The 20,175-nt window shown below is 51.1% G+C and overlaps 1 protein-coding gene across 1 annotated transcript in view; it reads right to left on the reverse strand.

Moving 5' to 3' along the window:
- The window catches only part of TCERG1L (transcription elongation regulator 1 like), a 114,857-nt gene extending 96,158 nt beyond the window's left edge, over nt 1-18,699 (reverse strand). The window contains exons 1-3 of the mRNA XM_066239447.1: nt 18,358-18,699; nt 16,122-16,268; nt 14,753-14,933 (exon numbers count right to left, since the gene is read on the reverse strand). Of these exons, the coding sequence (XP_066095544.1) occupies nt 14,753-14,933; nt 16,122-16,268; nt 18,358-18,663 (634 nt within the window). The 5' untranslated portion in view covers nt 18,664-18,699. The remainder of the gene's footprint in view (nt 1-14,752; nt 14,934-16,121; nt 16,269-18,357) is intronic.
- Between the last annotated feature and the right edge of the window lie 1,476 nt (nt 18,700-20,175).

The raw sequence follows: 20,175 nt of genomic DNA on the forward strand, positions 1-20,175 counted from the left end.
CAGGCACGGCCCCGCTCCTCGGGCAGCGAGTGGAAGGCCTGGCCCAGGAGCACCCCCGTCAGGAGGGAACACGCTCCCCCACGCTCATCCTGCTGGTTTACTTTATGCAAAGGCTGACGGCACCGTGGAAACAAATCAAAGCAGGGACAGAGGGTTGAGAACCACTAGGTGGGTTTCTGCTTTCGGTGGGGTTGCCAGAGAGTTCTGACCGTGAGAGGTTACAAAACAAACCCTCCCCTTATCAGCAAACACCTCCCCAACCCCCACCATGCATCAGAGCCCAGCATTCCAGCACGGGACCCATCACACAAACACGCCACATTCCCCCAGCAGTCCCGCTGTGACAGTTGTGGTCTTATAATAACCACATGCCCAGAAGCTAATTCCTGCACGTACTGCTGCTCTCAGACAGAGGTCCAGGGTCAAACAGCGTGAGCATTTGGGGCATGCATGCCTCGGTCGATACAACCATTTTGTGGAAGTCGACACGTGGCCAAGCCCCTTACGAACGCTCCTTCCAAAATGTGGCTCCTCTCCCTGGGGACCCCACGTGCGTGTTCCTTTTCCACGGGGCGTCCAAGGGGGTGGGTTCATCCACCCGTCTGCCCGGCTCAGGGGCAGGCCTGCTGCTGTGCCTGGTGGTTGGACATGCCGTTTCCAAAGCCAACCTCTCTCTCTGCGAGGAGACGGCGCCCAACCTGGTGACCCGGGAAATCGCTGCCCAGCGACCTCGTGGAACAAATGTCACCCATGTTCAAAGCGAAGGTTTACCGATGACCGAGAAGCAAACAGTGTTTCAACAGAAACGGATGCGAAGGCTGAGGCCGCCTTGTAAGTGGGAGTGTGGGGACATTTTCATCCCCGAACTACGATTTTGTTGTCAACAGGATGCGTCAGCTGAAAAGAGAAATGAGGAAATAAACGTATTTGCTTGTTTGAAGAAAAAAACATACACATGGAAAGATAGTTTTAACTTGTTTTAAATTCATTTGGTTACAAACAAAAAATGCAACATACTCACCAGTGAGTTCACAAAACCGGCCGGATCTGATCAGTGGAGACGGAAAGTCAATAACCAAATATCAGCGAAACTACTTTCCTGATCGAGGATGAGGGGGAAGGCACCCCAAGGCCTCGGCGGGAAGCACTGAGTGTGGACCTTAGAACCAGGGGCCTGGTGCGGGAGCAGAACCCCGCACCCGCCTCCAGCACACGGAGAGCACACGTGAGCTCACACAGACACATGCACATGTGCACACGTGCGGGAGCAGAACCCGGCACCCGCCTCCAGCACACGGAGAGCACACGTGAGCTCACACAGACACATGCACATGTGCACACGTGCGGGAGCAGAACCCGGCACCCGCCTCCAGCACACGGAGAGCACACGTGAGCTCACACAGACACATGCACACGAGCACCCATCGGGGAGCAGAATGCACGCTGGGAGACGGGTGCTGAAGAACTCCCTCTGCCGGCTGGGGGCCAGAAAGAACCAGGCCTGCAGGGTTGTCCTGAACACACTTCTCCATACTCCCCGCCCCCTGCCATGGCCGGGCATCTGCCCAGCACCTCTGCATGCCTGACCACACACGCCGGGAACGGAAACACGATGCCACGGGAGACACTGATGCAAACGGATATGCGCTGTGGGTACCGGCTGCCCAAGGAGCCGGCTCGCAGGTGCACGGAGGCCCCAGGGCGCCCCGGGGACGCCAGCTGCTCCCCGAGAGAGCCTGTCGAGCTGACTCCGGGAAGAGGATCAAGCACTCAGCAACTCCTGCCGACTGATAAATAATCTCCATTGCTCACTGTCCCCAAAGGACGGCTGAGAATCCCTGAGCCGAGGGAATAACAGTGAGATAAGGCAGGTCTGGCCAAAAAGAAAAAACAGAAAGTGCTAAGCCAGCTAAAAGAGAAGCCAGAGTGGCTCTCCCATAAGGGTTCCTTATAAAAATCAAGTTAAGCAAAACAGTAATTAACCATGTGCTTCCCTTGGAGGCGGCCAGCAGCTGCAGGGGCTGGTGCTCCGCTCTGTGCTGACCTTGATCATAACTTAATCATCATCGTCTCCCCCTCCAACGACCCCGCTTGCAAAGAGCTGTGTCTGCACGTCCGTCCCCAGGAACCCCCTCACAGCCGTATGTTCCTGTTGGCCGCCAAAGACTGCAGGTTCAGGGAGGTTTGAGGAACGTCAGGAAGGGCCGTGGACGGTGACAGCGCCAGCGCCAGCTCTGTGTCTGAACCCAGCCCCTCTGCAGGCGGCCCCTCCGGTCTGTGCACAGGAGGTCTCTGCCAATGCTGGCACACTGACTTATCTAAACCTTCACTGGCCTCAGCCACACAGCGGGGGCGTGGGGGGCAGGCGGGCCCTGTGCTGACCACTGTGCTTGCAGGCGACCTGGTGACTGACACCCTCTGAGAACCTGCCTCCAGAGCTGGGACCAGACTGCAGTCTGGTTTCGCTTTTCCCAGTATTCAAAGAGAGTAAGAGAGAGACAGGCTGGCACCATGGGAACTGGTGGGAACTGGGACAGTGGGGCGGGCAGGGGCTCAAGATCCATCGAGCATCAGGCCGAGCGTGCTAATCGGGCACAGTACTGCAAGTTTCCGCGGTGTCCACTCAGGGTCCCCACACAGGGTGCTGCTCCAAGGCCGGATGGCTCCACCTGCTCCCACTCCCTCTAGGAATTCTCATCTGTGTTAGGCATGCCGTGGGGACAGTCCGCTCTCAGCCCAGAGGGTCATTGCCCGCATTCTTCAGAGAAGAGCTGGAACCAGGCAGTGCTGGGGAGGACCTCATCCCGGGCCCAGGCCTGGGCCTCCAGCCACTACACCGGACACATGCTGAGTCCAGAGGACATTCTGGGGTTGCAGGGTCAGCAAACACTCGGTTGGGGTTGCAGTCGATAAAACATCTACATTTAACTCTGCACCTTTACCGAGGGAAGGGGTGGGGGCCTGCGCACAGCAGGTCTGCCTGAGGATGCTGTGGAGGGGAGACCCCCGCGTCTCCAGGACGGCAGAGGGGCGGCTGGGAGGGTCTTCCGCGGAGGCGGAAACCTCGCCCAAGAGTTCCAGTTGTTGTGCTCACCGTGCAGAGACACAGATTCCAAAATAAATAAACAACCGTTAGTTTATTGTGTCTATTTAGCAAGTGATCTCAGCTCCAGCGGAAATCTCAGGTGCATCTCTACCAACCGGCAACTGTGTCTGCAGAAATGGTGGTGTGATCAGGGCGGTGACCCAGGCTCGCGGGCTGCGGTGCAGCAGGGTTCCCAGGAGGTGAGGCCAGGGTCTCGGGCTGGCGGGCACTTGTGGTCTGACGTCCGGAGGGCAGAGGGAGGTGTGTCGAGAGCACAGGTCCTTCCCTTCCTCCCTGTCCTCTGAGAGCGTTGTGTCCAAGCCTGGGCACAGCAGCTCCAGGAATAAGGAACCCCAAAGTTCTCAACCCACCCTTTTCAGGGAGGCCCAGTGATGGGGTTTCGTGTCTCAGCGATGGGTCAGCTCACGTTACCGCACATGTTTGGAACTATTGCTTAAGGAGGCGACCTCCTGGTTTTGTCGGCTTTTCTTGGTGTTTGTCATTCTGGCCATTTTCAGAAGAATCACCCAATTCCCGGCTTAGCGGGAGTTTCCCAGGAGCGGGGGACGGCTGTCGGTTTCAGGGTGGGTGTAGACAACTCGGGGAGCCCACCTCGGTTTTCTGGGGGCAGAGTGGGACCTGGACTCGAAGGGAGTGTCCATTCGCCCAGAACCCACATGGGCAGGGGCTAGAGGACCCTGATCTGACTCCACATCCCAGCCCAGTCTGGGAACTGCATGGCCACTCACGGAGGGAGGTAGCCTGCCCAGTCCGTCCCTCCTGGGTGCCACCCAGGCCTCGCTGAGACGAGGAGAGTGTCGGCCTTGACCTCAGCAGGCTCGGCAACCAGCAGTGTGACCTGGAGAAGCTCACGGGACCTGCTCCTCCTCGCTCTCCTCATCAGTGAGGAGGACAGTGCTGAGAAGACAGAACACCTGCCGGGCCCAACAACAGGTGCCCTGACAAGGCTCACCCGGTCTCTCCACAAACAGCCAGGGACTCTCAAGGGGTCCCTGCAGGCTGGCTCTGGGGTCCTGGGACTCTCAAGGGGTCCCTGCAGGCTAGCTCTGGGGTCCTGGATTCCCCTGCAGCCCCCCCGTTACCCAGGCAAAAACGCTGGAATCACCCAGACTCCTCCTCCTCTCGGGCTCGTCATCTAACCCATCATCCAGTCCTGACTTCTCGGCCTGCAGTTCTCCGTCTGGACAGCCCCCTGGAGCCCGCCGCAGGACCCCAGTGGCCAGAGCCTGGACACAGCACGTGCTCCTGCAGCCACAGCTCACAGGCCCTCTGACTGCTCCTCCAGACGGCACCTCAGTAGCCTGTGTCCCCTGGGGGTGGCCCTCCCCTCTCCCCTGCAGCCTTCATCCCCACCCCACCGACAGCAGCAGCTCCTTCCCAGGCCGACATCACCATTCTCCACCGATGGCCACGTCCCCGGCCTCGCCTGCCAGCACAGAGCCTTGGTCCAGCTCTGCGCTGCCTCCCGCCCCCTCCCCTCTGACAAGGCCCTTTGTCCTCGCACCCCTCTCGGCCCCCACCTTGTTACCCCAGCGCCCCCATGTGCACCGTCCTCCCCAGAGGACCAGGGGCCGCAGCACGCCCAGCAGAACCTCAGAGCCCGGCCAACCTCCGCCAGGGCCACCCCCTCCTCTCAAGTCTTTCCAGGAAATAAGAAAGTAATGTCCGGATTTGTCCCCAAGTGAGAGTCAGCGATGAGAGGGGTGACATTCCCAGATGAAAAGCTGCCCAGAGAGAGAGGAGATCAGTTTTCCAGAGAGAAATCCAAGCCCTCACCCATCCAGACCCTGTTTTATCCTGTGCGGTCCACTCTGTTATAGCTCAGGTCCTCTCTGCTGCTCCCGGGGGCTGAGTCCGAGCTGGACGGCACTGGCCTCCGGATCATCGCTTGCAGCTGTGGTGAGTGTGAGCGTGTCCCCCTCCACAGCCCCAGCCCCCTACGCTGAATTGTTGCCCTGGGCGGACTGGGTGGGCTCAGGGCCTGGGGGCAGAGTCGTAGACCTAAAGATCCAGGATCAGCGCTGAGCCCCCACCCCGTGACCCACTATCCCTCCAGGCCACTGTCCCCAACCACACGGTGATGGGTGTCTCATTAAAGCGGCAGTGGCAGACTCCACCCCGCACAGGCAGCCTGACGGTCGCCAATCGTAAGAGCGGCTGGACCTCTCCACGCAGCAGCAGAGCCGTGGGCACGGGCTCTGGGCGCATGGAGCAGAACTCCGCCCGGCGCTATTCGGCAGGTGTGTTGCCCCGCCACACCTCGCCCCCATCCCGACACCCCAGCCAGCGCAGGGGACGACGCCCGGCTGTGTCTGGTCTCCACAGGCCCAGTTCCAGAGCGGTGCCATCCACCAGCTGGCGACGCTCAGGGGTGCACTGGCTCTGCCCATCTTCATTACGCAGTGAAGATGATTGAGTGTCTCATAAAAGGCGGCAAACACGCCTTTGCCTTCAAAGCACCTGCCAGCGCGGATGGACGTCCAGATAGACACGTGTGGCTGGTCACTTGCAAAACTACTCAGGACGGTGGGCGGGGCCTCAGGGCATCGCGCCAGGATAGATGCGTCCACAGGACAGCTGTGTTCCTCAAACCCACACGCCTTCCCAGGAGACGGCCGCCGAGACAGGGTCCGTCTGCACCCCCAGCGAGTACATCCCGCATTTGAGAGGGAAAATCCCTAAGACAGAAATTCTCAGGAAAGCGTGCTCCTGGTAGGTAGCCCCCGCCCACATGTGCTGCACTGAGTCCGCGTCTTGTCTGGGGCACAATCTGGCACCATTGTGCCTGTCTGTGTGGGATTGTCATTTTTTGAAGAGTGCCTCATGGCGTTATTTTTTTTTTTTTACCACTTTTTTTTCGTTAATGGTCATTAGGGAAAGGTCCAACCATAACATAACAGAGAACAGGTTGTGGTGAGCCTCACGTCCACCTCACCCACCTCCCACGAGCACCGGCCGAAAACCAGCGTGTTTTACCGTCATACCCGACTCCCCGGCATACTCTGGACAGGACGTCATTTTGTCATCGTAGGTCTCAGAGGTGGTCTCTGAGGTATAAAGTCTCTTGTAATGAGCATAGGCGCGGAACTCGGGTCACGCGACAGATTAATAAAATTTACCATAATTCCCTTAATATTACCTGATATGTAGTCGGCGTCCGGATGGCTCCAATCGCCTTTCAACTTTTTCTTTCAAACCGGGGTCAGATAAAATTCACATATCCTACCGGGTATGTCTTTTAAGTCTCTCGTGTTATTAGAAAAAAAAAATGAGTAAATAAAAGAAGTTGGGTGCATGCAGGTGCAATCTATATTCAGCAGAGTGTCCTTTAGGTGTTCAGCTCTCTGAATCTCAATAGACACAAGCAGTCACGTAACCACCACCAGCATCATCAGGTGACTGTCTAGAACCCCTAAACCTCTCCCCACCCTCGCTCATCTGTAACCTCCTCCAACCCCAAGCCCTGGAAACCACTGACCTGGTTTGGGTCTTAACCCATGACAAGGGCCTCCTCTGTGATGTGAATGTTTGCTTCTAAACGGTCCCACTCAGCACCTGCTTTTGGGATTCAGCTGCCGGCGGCTTGCCCCAGAAGTCTGTTCCTTGTGACCTCCGTCATCATCGCCCCTGGGCTGCCCGTGCCCGAGGCTGTCGATCTACTGCCAGGTAACGGACATCGAGGTTGTTCTCCGGTTCTGCTGCTTACAGGTAAAGCCGCTATAAATATCTGCACACAGGTTTTTGTGTGGACGCGTCTGTGGTGTTTCCACCAGCACCTGCTGACGGCACCAGCGGCTCCCGGCCCCGGGGAAGTTACAGCCACACGGGCAGGCGTGTGGGGCTCTCATCCGGGGTGCGTGTCCCCGAGGATAGGTGGGACTGAGCACATTTTCATGGGCTCATTAGCCATCCCTGTGCCTTTCTGGGTGATGAGTCTGCTCACATATCCTGCCCATTTTTGTTGGGTTGTTCATTTTCTTTTCGCCTTGTGGGAGTCCTCTGTATATTCTGGAGGTCACTTCTCCATTAGATACGTTTCCAAATGCTGTCTGTGAACATGTCTCCTATTCGCCAGCCTTCCTTTCCATTTCATTAACAACACTTTCAAAGAGCATCTCATGGGGCTGAGGTCCGACTCATTGATACATTTTCTTGTATGTTTCATGCCTCTGGTGTTCCTGCTAAGAAATCTTCACCTATCTCAAGTCACAAGTTCTTCTTTTATGGTTTTTTTTTTGGGGGGGGGTCCAGAATTTCTAGCGTTTTGAGGCTTTTACAATCAATCACATCTCTAATCTACTTTGAGTTCAATTTTGTATACGATACAAGGTCTTGGTCAAGATTTGTTTAAAGACACGTGCTCAGTTGTTCCCAAATCATTCATTGATTGGAAAGGCAAGCTTTTCTCCACTGAATCGCCTTCAACCCTTTGTCACAAATCAATCAGCCACATAGGTGTGTCTATTCCTGGAAGGTCTATTATGATTTCTATTGATCTTTGCTCTGACGCTTTTGCCAGTTCCACAAAGCCTGCGTTCCTGCAGTGTTATCACAAGCACTCAAATCACTTACTTATGAGTCTTCCACATTTAATTTTCTTCCTCCAAAACTGTGGTGGCCACCCTGCTTCCTGTGGCTTTCCACACCAATGATAGGATGAGCTTCTCCAATCACTAGGAAACTGAGGTTTTATTTGGGAGGACGTGAAATGTATGTATAGGTCAGTTTGGAGAGAACTGACATTGTAACATTATTGCATCTTCCAGCGAACTAACACAAAATATCTTTCTGTTGATTGAGGTCTGACTTCTCCAATCCATGTTTTCTACTTTTCTGGGTGCATATTTTGTTAGCTTAACCTGCAACCTTGTTATCCCTCGTCTTTTTGATAATGGCCATCGAACAGGTATGCAGTGAGAGCTCCTTGTGGTTTTGATTCGCTTTTCCTGGATGATGAGTGATACTGAGACTCTTTTCATGGACCTATTGGCTGTCCGTCTGTCTTCTGTGGAGAAATGTCCGTTTAGTTTCTCTACCCATTTTCCAATCAGATTGTTTGGAGGTTTTTGTTTGTTTGCTTGTTTGGGGGTTTTGTTATTGACTTGTATGAGTTCTTTCTGTATTTTGGATAGACACCCCTTATCCAGATACGTGATTTACAAATATTTTCTGCCATTTCTCTGGTTGCCTTTCATTTCCTTGTTTCCTGTGCCGGTCGAAGCGTTTTAGTTGGAAGTGGTCCCGTTTGTTGATTTTTTTGCTGTTGTTGCCTCTGCTTCTGGTGTCACATCTGGAAAACAGTTGCCAAGACCAGTGCCAAGGAGGCTTTCTTTACGTGTTCTTCTAGCAGCTTGATGATTTCGGGTCTTACGTTTCAGCCTTTCGTTCATTTTGAGTTCATTGTTGTGAGTGGGGTGTCAGATAGGGGTCTGATTTCATTTTTCTGCAATGTGGTTACTTAGTTTAACCCACATCATTTACTCAAGAAACTGTCCCTTCCTCAGGAAGTGTTCTTGGTTCCCTTTCCAAATATTGGTTGACAGCATAGGCAGAGTTTATTCCTGGGCCCTCTAGTCTGTTCCACTGGTCCATGTTCATGCCAGTACCATGCTCTTTTGATTACTACAGCTCTGTATTATAGTTTGTGTAAGGAAGCTTGATGTCTCTGGCTTTGTTCTTTCTCAGGACGGTTTTGGGTATTCAGGGTTGTTCACGGTTCCATAAATATTTTAGGATTCTTTTTCCTACTTCTGTAAACTATGCCATTGGAATTTTGAAAGGGATTGCCCGACCCTACAGATGGCTGTAGGCAGTATGGATATTTTAATAATATTAACCGTGTTGACCCATGAACACAGGATATTTTTCTGCTGTTTGTCTCTTCTTTAATTTCTCGGTCAAAGTCGTGTAGTTTGCACTGTGTGGAGCTTTTCCTTCCTCAGCTAAATGTACCCCTAAGTATTTTATCGCTTTCAGTGCTCCTGTGAGTGGGTTTGTTTACGATCCTTTTCTTTTTCAGGTCTCTTGTTACGGTCTAGACACTCAGATGGTTTCTGAGTGCTGGTTGGGTGTCCTACAACATCGTTGACTTCGTTGATTAGTTCCAACAGGCGGAGTCTCTGGGGTTTTCTGTGTATAAGGCCATGTCACCCGCAAATAAAGGCAACTTTACTTCTTCCTTTCTGATTTGATGCCTTGGGTGTTTTTGTCTGATTGCCTTACCTGGGACTTCCAATACTACGTTCTTTAGGAGTGGGGAGAGTGGGCGTCCACATCTCATTCCTGATCCACGAGGACCAGCTTCCGACCTTCCACTGCTGAAAGCGATGTCAGCTGTGGATAGTCGTCTAGGACCTTTATTATGCTGAGGCATGTGTTTCTTACACATCCAATTTGTTAAGTTTTTTAAAAAATTTTCTTTTATTGATTGATTTTTGAGAAAGAGGAAGGGGGAGAGAGAGAGAGAGCAAGAGGGAGAGAAATATTGATTTGTTATTCTATTTATTTATGTCTTCGTTTGTTAATTCTTATACACACCCTGACTGGGAATCAAACCGGCAGCCTTGGCACTCTGGGACGATGCTCCAACCAACTGAGCTACCCAATCAAGGCTTTATTTTTTAATCATGAAAGGATGTTCACCCTGAGAGAGGTGCCCATGTCTTGGACAGCATCGTGGTTCTGGTGGAGCACAGTAAGCTCTCCCTGGCCCTTGCTCGGGTATTCTTGAGTGACTAAGAATCGTTGTCACCTTCTAGGGTATGTAGCCATCCTATAGGGAGAGTCATCACATTTGGCTCATCTGGAAATGTTCGTGTAAAGGCTGGTTTTTGCCAGAAGGCTGTTCAGACTTAACAGAGCTAAAAAAAAAAAAAAAAAAAAAAAAAAAAAAAAAAAAAAAAAAAAAAAAAAAAACCACCATAGCCTGACCAGTTGGTGGCTCAGTGGATAGAGCGTCAGATTGGGATGCGGAGGACCCAGGTTAGAGACCTTGAGGTCGCCAGCTTGGGCACGGGCTCATCTGGTTTGAGCAAAGCTCACCAGCTTGAGCCCAAGGTCGTTGGCTTGAGCAAGGGGTCACTCAGTCTGCTGTAGCCCCCCCAGTCAAGGCACATATGAGAAAGCAATCAATGAGAAACTAAGGAGCCACAATGAAGAACTGATGCTTCTCATCTCTCACCTTTCCTGTCTGTCTGTCTCTGTCTGTCCCTCTCTCTGTCTCTGTCACACACACACACACACACAACACCCTAAAATTAACATGGGAAAACATGCCTTCAAGGTCGGCAAGCCCCACAGTAGCCAGCCTCCCACTAACAATAAAACAGCTGAGATGAGGGTCCTCTGATACCTCTAAGTCAATCTTTTCTGCACACACAATGAAGAAGCTGGCTATAAAATTAGGAAAACCTGTTGGTCTCTCAAAGCTTCAAAAGGCAGATTTAGATCAACCTACGATGTCACTAGGTATCAGCCCAACTCTTCACGGTATTAAAAATGGCCTTCCTTGTTTTAAAAGGGAGTGGTCATCTAGAATTTGACTTGTCAAGGACAGATATAAATTGTAAATAACTCCAGAATAAAAATTAGATTCAACTAGTGAGTTTTTCTCATGGCTAAAAGGTCTGCTTCTGTCTGTGTGTGTCCACATATGAATGTTGTGAACGTAAGATCATTTTCAACTTTCGAATGGCATTGTTAAAATTAATTGAAAGGAAAGTCCTTGTAAGAATTGGGTATTCTAAAATACTCCGAGATGTAGAAACTAAAGTGCTTTCCAAGTTCACGTGCTCTAACATTAATTCTTACTAAATAAAGGCTATTTTAAATTTGTTGGTTTAAGAACAGGTGTGTCTTTTGAATTATTGATGATAATTATAACATTCCTATTTTACCCAGGTTTACAAATATAAACCCATGTTAACAAATGACTGTGAAATCTTTAGAATATATTTCTAGAGATTGTAAAGTCTCTTGATAAATTTGCCAAGCCGAAGAATTCTAGTTGCTGACTTCTTCATTTTGATTAGAAATTGAGGTTTATTTAAGGGTTACAATCTCAATATGTGTAGGAATAACTTTGCAGTGTTTTAGAAGGGCCCCAGAATACTCCAGCAGCTTTTTTTTTTTTTATGTTAAATCGCATGGGAACTGTTGTAAAGAAATAAGTGATGGAAAATGTTTCTGGTATATCATGTGGATTAACAGTGGTTGTGAATTAAACAAGTCGTCAGGGTTATGGGAAAACCAAGACAGCCACTGGGTCCTTCCGAGGCTCCCTGATAAACCCCCATTTTATTTTTTTAATTTTTAAAAATGTATTTATTTTAGTGAGGAGAGAGAGAAGAGGGGAGGAGCAGAAAGCATCAATTCCCATATGTGCCTTGACCAGGCAAGCCCGGGGTTTTGAACCAGTGACCTCAGCATTCCAGGTCGACGCTCTATCCACTGCGCCCCCACAGGTCAGGCCTAAACCCCATGTTCACACGCATTCAAGCTGGACTTGGACGAAGGAATTTAGGAGCTGACATTGTGGAAAGGAGACATCTTAGGTCCTGTCAAGGTTTAATAAAGTCACTTCAAGACAATGCCAGATAGGTGGCCACTTCCTGTCACAGGCAGCTCTCAGGAGACACAGACTTTAGAGTGCGCTGACGGCTACCTGGAGATTGTGTTTATTGGGAAGGACACCAGACAAAAGACACTTTCCAACTTCATTGGAAGGGAGCTTATCTGGGGCCCAATCGCAAATGGACACAGGTCCTTGTCCCTGACACGCGCCTGAGCCTACCACCAACATCCAAGATGCCCCAAGGATGAGGAGCCGCCAGCCTCAGAGGTAGATGGCTCTCGCAAAACATCAGCAAGGCCTGTACACCTGCAGACTGGTGTTTACCACAGAAATCAACAGATCGTCTTACCTATCCACTAATGACGGTAGTCCTGATCATCGTTACATTTGTTCTTTCAGTTTTCCTATATAGTCCGACTGTTTACAACCACTGAACATGTATAAAATAACTGTTAAAACTCTCTTCCTTGGCTTACTGACATGTCGTACTCGATGCCAAACAGAGAAAAAAAATGAGACAGAGGACAAAACTCAGATCATGACAGTTCCCAGGTCAGAATGATCTCGCAGGCGTCCCCAAACTACGGCCTGCGGGCCACATGTGGCCCCCAGAGGCCATTTATCCGGCCCCCTGCCGCACTTCCGGAAGGGGCACCTCTTTCATTGGTGGTCAGTGAGAGGAGCACTGAATGTGGCGGCCCTCCAATGGTCTGAGGGACAGTGAACTGGCCCCCTATGTAAAAAGTTTTGGGACCCCTGATAGAGTGTTTTGTTTTGTTTTGTCCACGACGCCATAGGACCTGACTTCCTTCCATTTACCTGCCCTTCCCTCTCCCTGTGGATAAAAATTCAGCCTCACATCTCAGGGTGACCGTTCTGCCCCTCCCCCAGGGGTCCACCATTTCAACAAGACAACGTCTGTCTGGAGACTTCCTAGGAACGAGCCTTCTCTAGCCGCAGTGAGACCACACCAGCCAACACAAAGATGGGTTACCCGTGCACCCTCCAGACTGATTTATAACCAAATGGGAGAAATGACAAAGACCATCAACGCACACAGTGACCTGATCATGAATTCCTCACTGGGCAGGTCATGGTGGATAGCCACGTCCCAGGTTTATAACTTCCTTTCATATGGCAGGCATTAGGGTGACAGGGGTTAATAGGTCGCTACAGGTCTCAAGTGCACAACTCAACAACACGTTGTCCGTGGGTCCCATTGCGCGCTCACTGCCCAGAGTCACATCTCCTTCCATTACCTCCCCTTGGGCCTCTTCTTTAGTGAGGGGTTCTAAGCCAGCCCTGCCTACTGTTGTTACACATCTATGTTAACGCACCTTTCAAATAAAAAAAGGAAATGTAATACCCCTCGAAGGGTATTACCACCCTCAAGAGAGAACATAATCTTATTAACTCTCCTGTAAGCTGATCACCGCCTTGCTCCCCCTAATCTTCCTTACTTTCCCTCCTTAATTTCAAAGGCATACATGAGACTGCAAAACTGCTATCCTCAGGAGCATTTGGGATCTTGCTTCTTGGCAACTGTCATCACTGTGGCTCAAATAAACTCTCATTAAAAATTCCCTACAGGTCTGAATGTTTCCTACATCGATGGCTTCTTCAGCTGAATAGATATTTAAAATGTCCATAGCATGGTTGGTTTCTTGGGGTTTTTTTGTTTGTTTGTTTTTTAAAGAGCATTAAGGTATGCTGCAAAACATCTCTGATATATTCAGGAATGAGCCGAGAAGTGGAGAGTTCACTCAGAGATTTTGTTTACACAGTTCTAACAACCAATTCACCTCTTTTTTTCAACTAAATTTCTAAATGATATCGGCAACGGTGATTGCCAATGCATTAGGAAACCAAAATATTCTTATGTATTCCAAAAGAGCCATCTGCAAGTGCTGGAATCCCGGTATAAGGCACGCCATCTAATCATCGTCTAACATCATGACGTGAAATAGGAATCGTAATCATCTTCGTGTAAAATATTTACAAGCGCACATATGGATGGTGTTCACACAGATTTTAATAACTCGCTAATGCCTAATTACAAGGACAGAAGGCAAGTTTCAGTCAAGAATCATTAGAGCCCGTGAAAAGCACCAACAGTGGAGTGTGGTTCTTGCCTGACTTATTACCAGATGAGATCCACAGCAAATTAGAAGACGCAAGGTAGACAAACAGAGAGGCAAACAGATCTGTCTCTTCAACCGTCACCACGTTATCCACGGGGGCATGTCCTTATTACTAAATTTCAGAGGCATGCGCTGAGTCAGGCTTGGTAGGTAGGAAATTACAGGCAGCTAATGTGATTCTGAAAGTCATAAAATATTCCGTAATGGAAGGTGTTGCGAGATGATTTTGGCACAGGCAACGTTCACTTTTAGGATATGCTCGCATGTTAAGGTGATTTTAAAAATCAATTTAAAAATTCATAAGGCGATTTTATCCCCCTGTTACGATGTGGGTTTATTATGCCATCGTTCATCCAGGGATTGTGCTATGGGAGTTTACTCTGGGACAAATGTCCTTTCGGGTCATGAGACTCCAAAGACAGAACAAAATCCACCTCCCAAAGACGGTACCTTTATAGGACCACACCCAGAGTCACGCCCAACGGGAAGGCAAAATTCATGAAAACCTCACATGTGCTGCTGACCAGGGAGCCTTGATATACACACTCCATCCCACACAAGAAACATTTTTTAAAATGAGTTTCCTGATCACTTAGTGCCCTTCTTTATAAGCTACCAGCAGAAGATCTAGTCCAATTCTAAAACTTAAGCACCAAAACTATGGTTCGGGACAAATCTCTTCAGCCATATCTTCCTCTTAAGACAAATCCCATGCCGCAAAACACAGTCAAGTGACCCAAGACGCAATTTCCTTATCCAAAGGAATTATGCCCATGAAAAGAAATTATATTTGCACTGAAAGAATTTGAAAGAATTGTTTGATGAGAAAGACAAATAGAGTCTCCATGCCAAAAACCAACTGCCTTGTGGCAAAAGCAAAACAAGCAAACAAACAAACAAAAAGCACGTTGCCACGGCGACTTGGGCACCAACCTGCCACAGGCTGAGGGGCAAACACCACTGTGGGAAGAGGCCTGGAGGCGGGAGCTGGCCTGGACAGAGACATCGTGACTTGATTGGCCAATAAATGAGGCTTCTCATACCCATGGACCAATCTCGATTCCTCGGGGTATATCCACATTGAGTCCAGAGCAAAGGAATTGTTGAAAAAAATCTGCCCAAAAAAAAAAAAAAAAAAAGAAAGCAAGTATAAATAACATTTCAGCCCACACACATGCTAAAGGCTAAAGGCTCCGGTGAAATATTTATCTTGTCTTACACTGATCAAATATCGGCGAGTCTATAAGTGGGGACTCTATAAACGCATCATTCTCCAACTTAAAGATCCACGGGGCTCCAATAACAATCACTGTCTTGTAAAAGTTGTCTCTGCTGGTCTTCTACTATTGACTGGATCCATTCAGCACCACGGCCAGTGGACAGATTAAAGAGTCACGGCCCTGGCTGGTTGGCTCAGCAGTAGAGCGTTGGCCCGGCATGTGGAAGTCCTGGGTTCAATTCCCAGCCAGGGCACACAGGAGAAGCGCCCATCTGCTTCTCCACCCTTTCCCCGCTCCTTCCTCTCTGTCTCTCTCTTCCCCTCCCGCAGCCAAGGCTCCATTGGAGCAATGTTGGCCCGGGCACTGAGGATGGCTCCATGGCCTCCACCTCAGGTGCTAGAATGGCTCCAGTTGAAATGGAGCAACACCCCCAGATGGGCAGAGCGTCGCCCCCTGGTAGGCATGCCAAGTGGATCCCGGTCGGGTGCATGCAGGAGTCTGTCTGACTGCCTCCCCGCTTCTAACTTCAGAAAAATACAAAAAAAAAAAAAGAGTTGCCACAATGGGTCAGTCATGTGGTATAGACAAGTCACCACATTACCTTTTTTTTTTTTTAGTTTTCAATTAAACAAGCGTAGTCAGTACATTTGAATTCCAAAGCCAAAATAAACAATCAGAAGGATGAACACTTAAAGTAGTAATGGCAAGGAAACCTTGCTTTTCAATTTTATACTTGAATTATAGGATGTCTCAGGTGGTATTTTGACCGATGACTACAGATTTAATAAAGAAAAAAAAAACAAAAATTGTCAAAAGTACATTCTGATTCACAATGTAAAATTTTATATTGTTCTGTGGAATCCAACAGTTTTAAGCTAAAACGAAATGACCCTCTCCCTTCCCAGTTGGCTGCTGGTTTTGAACAGACCAATCTCACTCCACAAAGGTGTCTCTTTACGCCTTGATGGTCAATCAGGGGTTGATTAGCAAATAGAAAACGCGCTGTTTTCTGTTGTTATGGAAATACACAACAGCTTAATAACTGAAGCCCATTTACCAGATGAAACGGCTTGCATTTTTACCTTGTAATTAGGTATCCGTTTGTCTATCCAACTTTTCCCAACAGGAAGTGGGAGGGCGGTCGAGCAGACATGGGGGAAAATGGGCACCAGCTCCACAGCGGAGGAGGGAGACAGGCCTAGTGATGGAGAAGGGCCACTGAGCAGCAACTGGAACCCAAGAAGACAGAAGGGAGTGCTGTTAGCCTATGTCAATCAACTCTACTTGGCACCAAAAGATGCTGGAATGGTTGGTTTCTTTGTTGTTGTTTTTTTAAATAAAAATTTAAAAATATATGTATTCGGTTGTGAGAAAAAAAAATCCCTATTTCCCCAGTAAGAAAAACCCACAAATTTTCACCAATTTTGAAAATGTCTAAGTTTTCCCATCAGAATCATCACAAAGCATACCCAGGTTGCCTTCTTCAATACTGAGAAAGAACTTCTAAGCACAAAACTGCGAGAACACAGCAAGAAGCAGGTTTCTGCCCTAAGGTCATGGGAGCCACGGTGGAAAGGTAAGATGCTGAGTATTCCTTTCATAATTCTTGAATTCTTTTTGTAAGTGAGCCGAGGTGCTATATGTCAGAATATGCCTTTCCATAGGACATGTTGTATGAACTACACTTTTTTCAAAGACAAACACAGCTAATGCTTTCAGAATACGATGAAGGAGTTAAGATTTAAAGTTGCCCAAGGCTCACAAATGCAAACAGATTCCAAGGCAAAGGAGCCCTAAGTGAGCTCATCAATAACCAAAGAACCCCCCCCCACACACACACACACACACACATTGAATTAAAGAGCAAATACTGAAAAGGGCAGACGGTCTCCCTAATTAACATAACTGAATCTTCATCAGCGGAGAACTAATACAATCATTGCTCAATGACATGGAATGCATCAACGTCTATTTCTTTCAAAGACATAAAAGCATTTTTTTAAATTTTCCTGTTATGGGAACATGTTCTTCTGGTTCTAATTATTGTCATTTAACAGAAAACATGTAGCGCAAAATATATATATATATTTAAAAGATGAATAATGAGGATTTTTTTTTCTTTTAAATTTACACACACAAAAAATGCAGTGTTCTAAGCGGGGTGGGCGGTGGGATGTAGTTTCTGGACGTTGTATACCTCTAGTGGTAGCACTCTGTCATAGCAACCTCTTGAAAAGACAGAAAAAGCTACCGACGTTTATTCAATAAAACCGGATAGGAACTGCATATCGCACATCAAAATACGATATCCAGGACCGCATAAGTGATGTATCATTGGGTCTAAAGACCCGCGTAGGAGGAGTTTAACAACACTTTTCAGAAAAGCTCATCAGATAATAACGGAATAAAATTAATTAAACGGTGTATTCTAACATACCACTCATTTGACTATGCTAATGAAGACGGTCCTTGGAATAAAATACATATTACTCCCTGATTTAAATGCATCTGCATAGTTTGGTAGCAAACAATGGATCTTACCCAAAACCAGCCTGCCTTGTTCTGTCGCACCATTAATCAAAGGTACAGTCACTTTTTAGTTTTTAATTCCCGGTTTTAAATGCCGAAGTATTTCAAAGTGCAGAATGGCATTATCTCGCTAATTAGGTGGGCTCAGGTGAACCTAGGTTGGGGGCGGGGTGGGGGGGGGCAGTTTCTCCCCGGTGACATTTCTCAGTATTACAGGCGGATTTTCCTGCCGGGGGCCATTGGTTTGAATTCTCTTAAGCAACGTCCTGAGTCTATTTTCCCGTGGGGAAAAAAAAAAAAAAAAGCCAACCAGATCAGAATCAGAAATAGCTATCGATTCTCAGCTTGCTTTTCAAGTCTGGCAGAGACTGTAAAAGTATTAACTTCTCCGCGATAAGTCGGCCACGGTGCGCGGCTGCAACGCAGGGCTCCGGCGGCGGCCACTCAGCGCCGCGCTTTGGACAGCGACCCCGGCCCCGGCGAAAGTTGTGGCCAGGACGATCCTAGTTCTGGCCTTGGGTGCGGGTCCCTAAAATGGTAGGCTGCGAGACTTCGAAAAATACTTGGGGGGGGGGGCCTGCCTGCAGGCAGAATGGGACTTCTAAGCGTGAACTTTGTTGCGGATGCCTGGCTGCAAGGCTGAGCCCTGGAGGTTTGGGGAGCCAGCAACAGCGGGGACGGGAGAGCGCGAGCCGCATGGCCCAAGCCGCCCGGACCCACGAGGGCCGCGCCCAGGGCCGGGGGCAGCGCGGAGACCCGGAGCCCGAGGCGGGAGCGGGAACACGTTACCTGCTCGTGGATCGGCGGGTAGTGGTGCGCGGCGGCGGCGGCGTGGTCTGGCGCAGAGGGCAGCGGCACCAGCGGCAGCAGGGGCTCGCCGGGGGCTGGCCAGCCGGGCAGCCCCGGGAGTAGCGGGATGGCGGGGGGCTGGGCCGCGGCGAGCAGCACGGGCGGGGGCGCGACCCCGGCGCCCAGCCGGAGCAGCCCGGCCGAGCCGGGGACCATCCAAACCCAGGGCGGCGGCGGCGGCTCTGCATTCATCGGCCAGAGGAGAGGCTGCCGCCGCCGCCGCTGGAGCCTGGCGCCCACCAGCATCCTACATCCCCGCGCGGGCGGCGGCGGCGGGGGCGGCAGGCGCCGGAGGTGCGGGTCAGCGGCGGCGCGGGCTCCGGAGCGAACTCACTTGGTTCAGCGGCGCGGCCGCTCGCTCCGCCCCTGCCCCGCGCGGGGAGCCCCTCCTCCCGCCCGCCGCCCGGCCCCCCGCCCCTCCGAGCGCGGCCGCCGCGCCGCCGCCGTCCCCCGGGCTCGGCTCGACCCGGCCCGCCTGCACACGGACCTCGGCCCGGGTCCTGCCCGCACCCTCCGCCCCCAGCCCGCGCGCCCCGACTCCAGGTCCCCGTCCGCTTGCCCGCCCACACCCTCCGCGGCTCCGCGTGCCCGCGCCTCCGGACCACTGGGCAGGCAGGCGGGGACGCGGGGAGCGGAGGGCACGCCTGGCCGGGATCCCGCGAATCGCGCCCTGGGCTCCCCGGCTGCCGCTGGAGGCCGCCGGCCCCCGCGGACGGTACGCACGGCGCGGGAGGCACACACTGCCGGCCCGGAGCCGGAATCCACGCGCGGCGGCGAACGGAGGCCCAGGTGGCGGCGCAGGAGCCGGGCGCGGTTGGGGACTCTAGCCGGGACCTCGCAAGGTCGGCTCTCTGCCTGGCTTTACTCCGGTCAAGGGCGCAGAGCCCCGGGGAGCTGCTGGTTGCAGACCCCGACGCTAGGCGGCACCGATTGCCGCTGGGAACAGGTAGATTTCTCTCTCGGAAAAAGCTGCCAAACACTCTACTAAACCCGCAGTGGATGATCTTTCCCAGCGGCCCCAACCCCACGCCCCACCAGCTCCGGTGCCACGCAGCAGGCCGTCGCCTCCGGGCCTTTGCACAGGTTGCCGCGTGGAATTCCACTGTGAACTGGTCCTGGGTTCTGTGTTCCTCCTTTACCCGCCGCACGTGGCCTCTGCAGTGCACCACGAACTACCTGGGGCCTAGGATGGGCCCCTTTTCCCAGGACCCTGGCGAGGCCCACAGCCTGGCTCAGCGCTGCTCACGTGCTGTCACCGCCAGGCGGCGTGCGTCCCAGCCGCCTGCCTGACCTCCCTCTTCCCACAGGACCCAGGTCCCTCGGACACTCAGTCTCCTCCTTGGGGTCCCCTGCCTGCAACCGCAGTTCTGAGACCTGGCCCCAGCCGTGGGCAGTGCGTGCTGGGGCCGGATGGAGGATTCCCCGTGCTAATCAAATCCTCGGGTCGCTCCATTTGAAAGCCCTACCACAGTTACCTGTGGAGCAAGCCCCGTGCGTTTTTAGGAGAGGAGAAGGAGTATTAGAAGGCTTGCACTGGAGAGCCCGCAGAAAGAGCTCACCCTGACCTGGAGACAAGCATGCACTCACCTACCTGCAGCTACAGACACGCCTGGGACTCTCCAAACAGGTGCTCTCCTCACCTCTGAACTGGCCCACACCATCCTCCTGAGATAAACGAAGGCACCTGAGCGCTTTCAGTTTGCCTTTAGCGTTATTTCCTCATAATCCTAATTTGCTTAATTTCCTCCTGTTCTGGCA

The sequence above is a fragment of the Saccopteryx bilineata genome, chromosome 7 (assembly GCF_036850765.1).
Source record: "Saccopteryx bilineata isolate mSacBil1 chromosome 7, mSacBil1_pri_phased_curated, whole genome shotgun sequence".
In the NCBI taxonomy this organism is placed as follows: Eukaryota; Metazoa; Chordata; class Mammalia; order Chiroptera; family Emballonuridae; genus Saccopteryx; species Saccopteryx bilineata.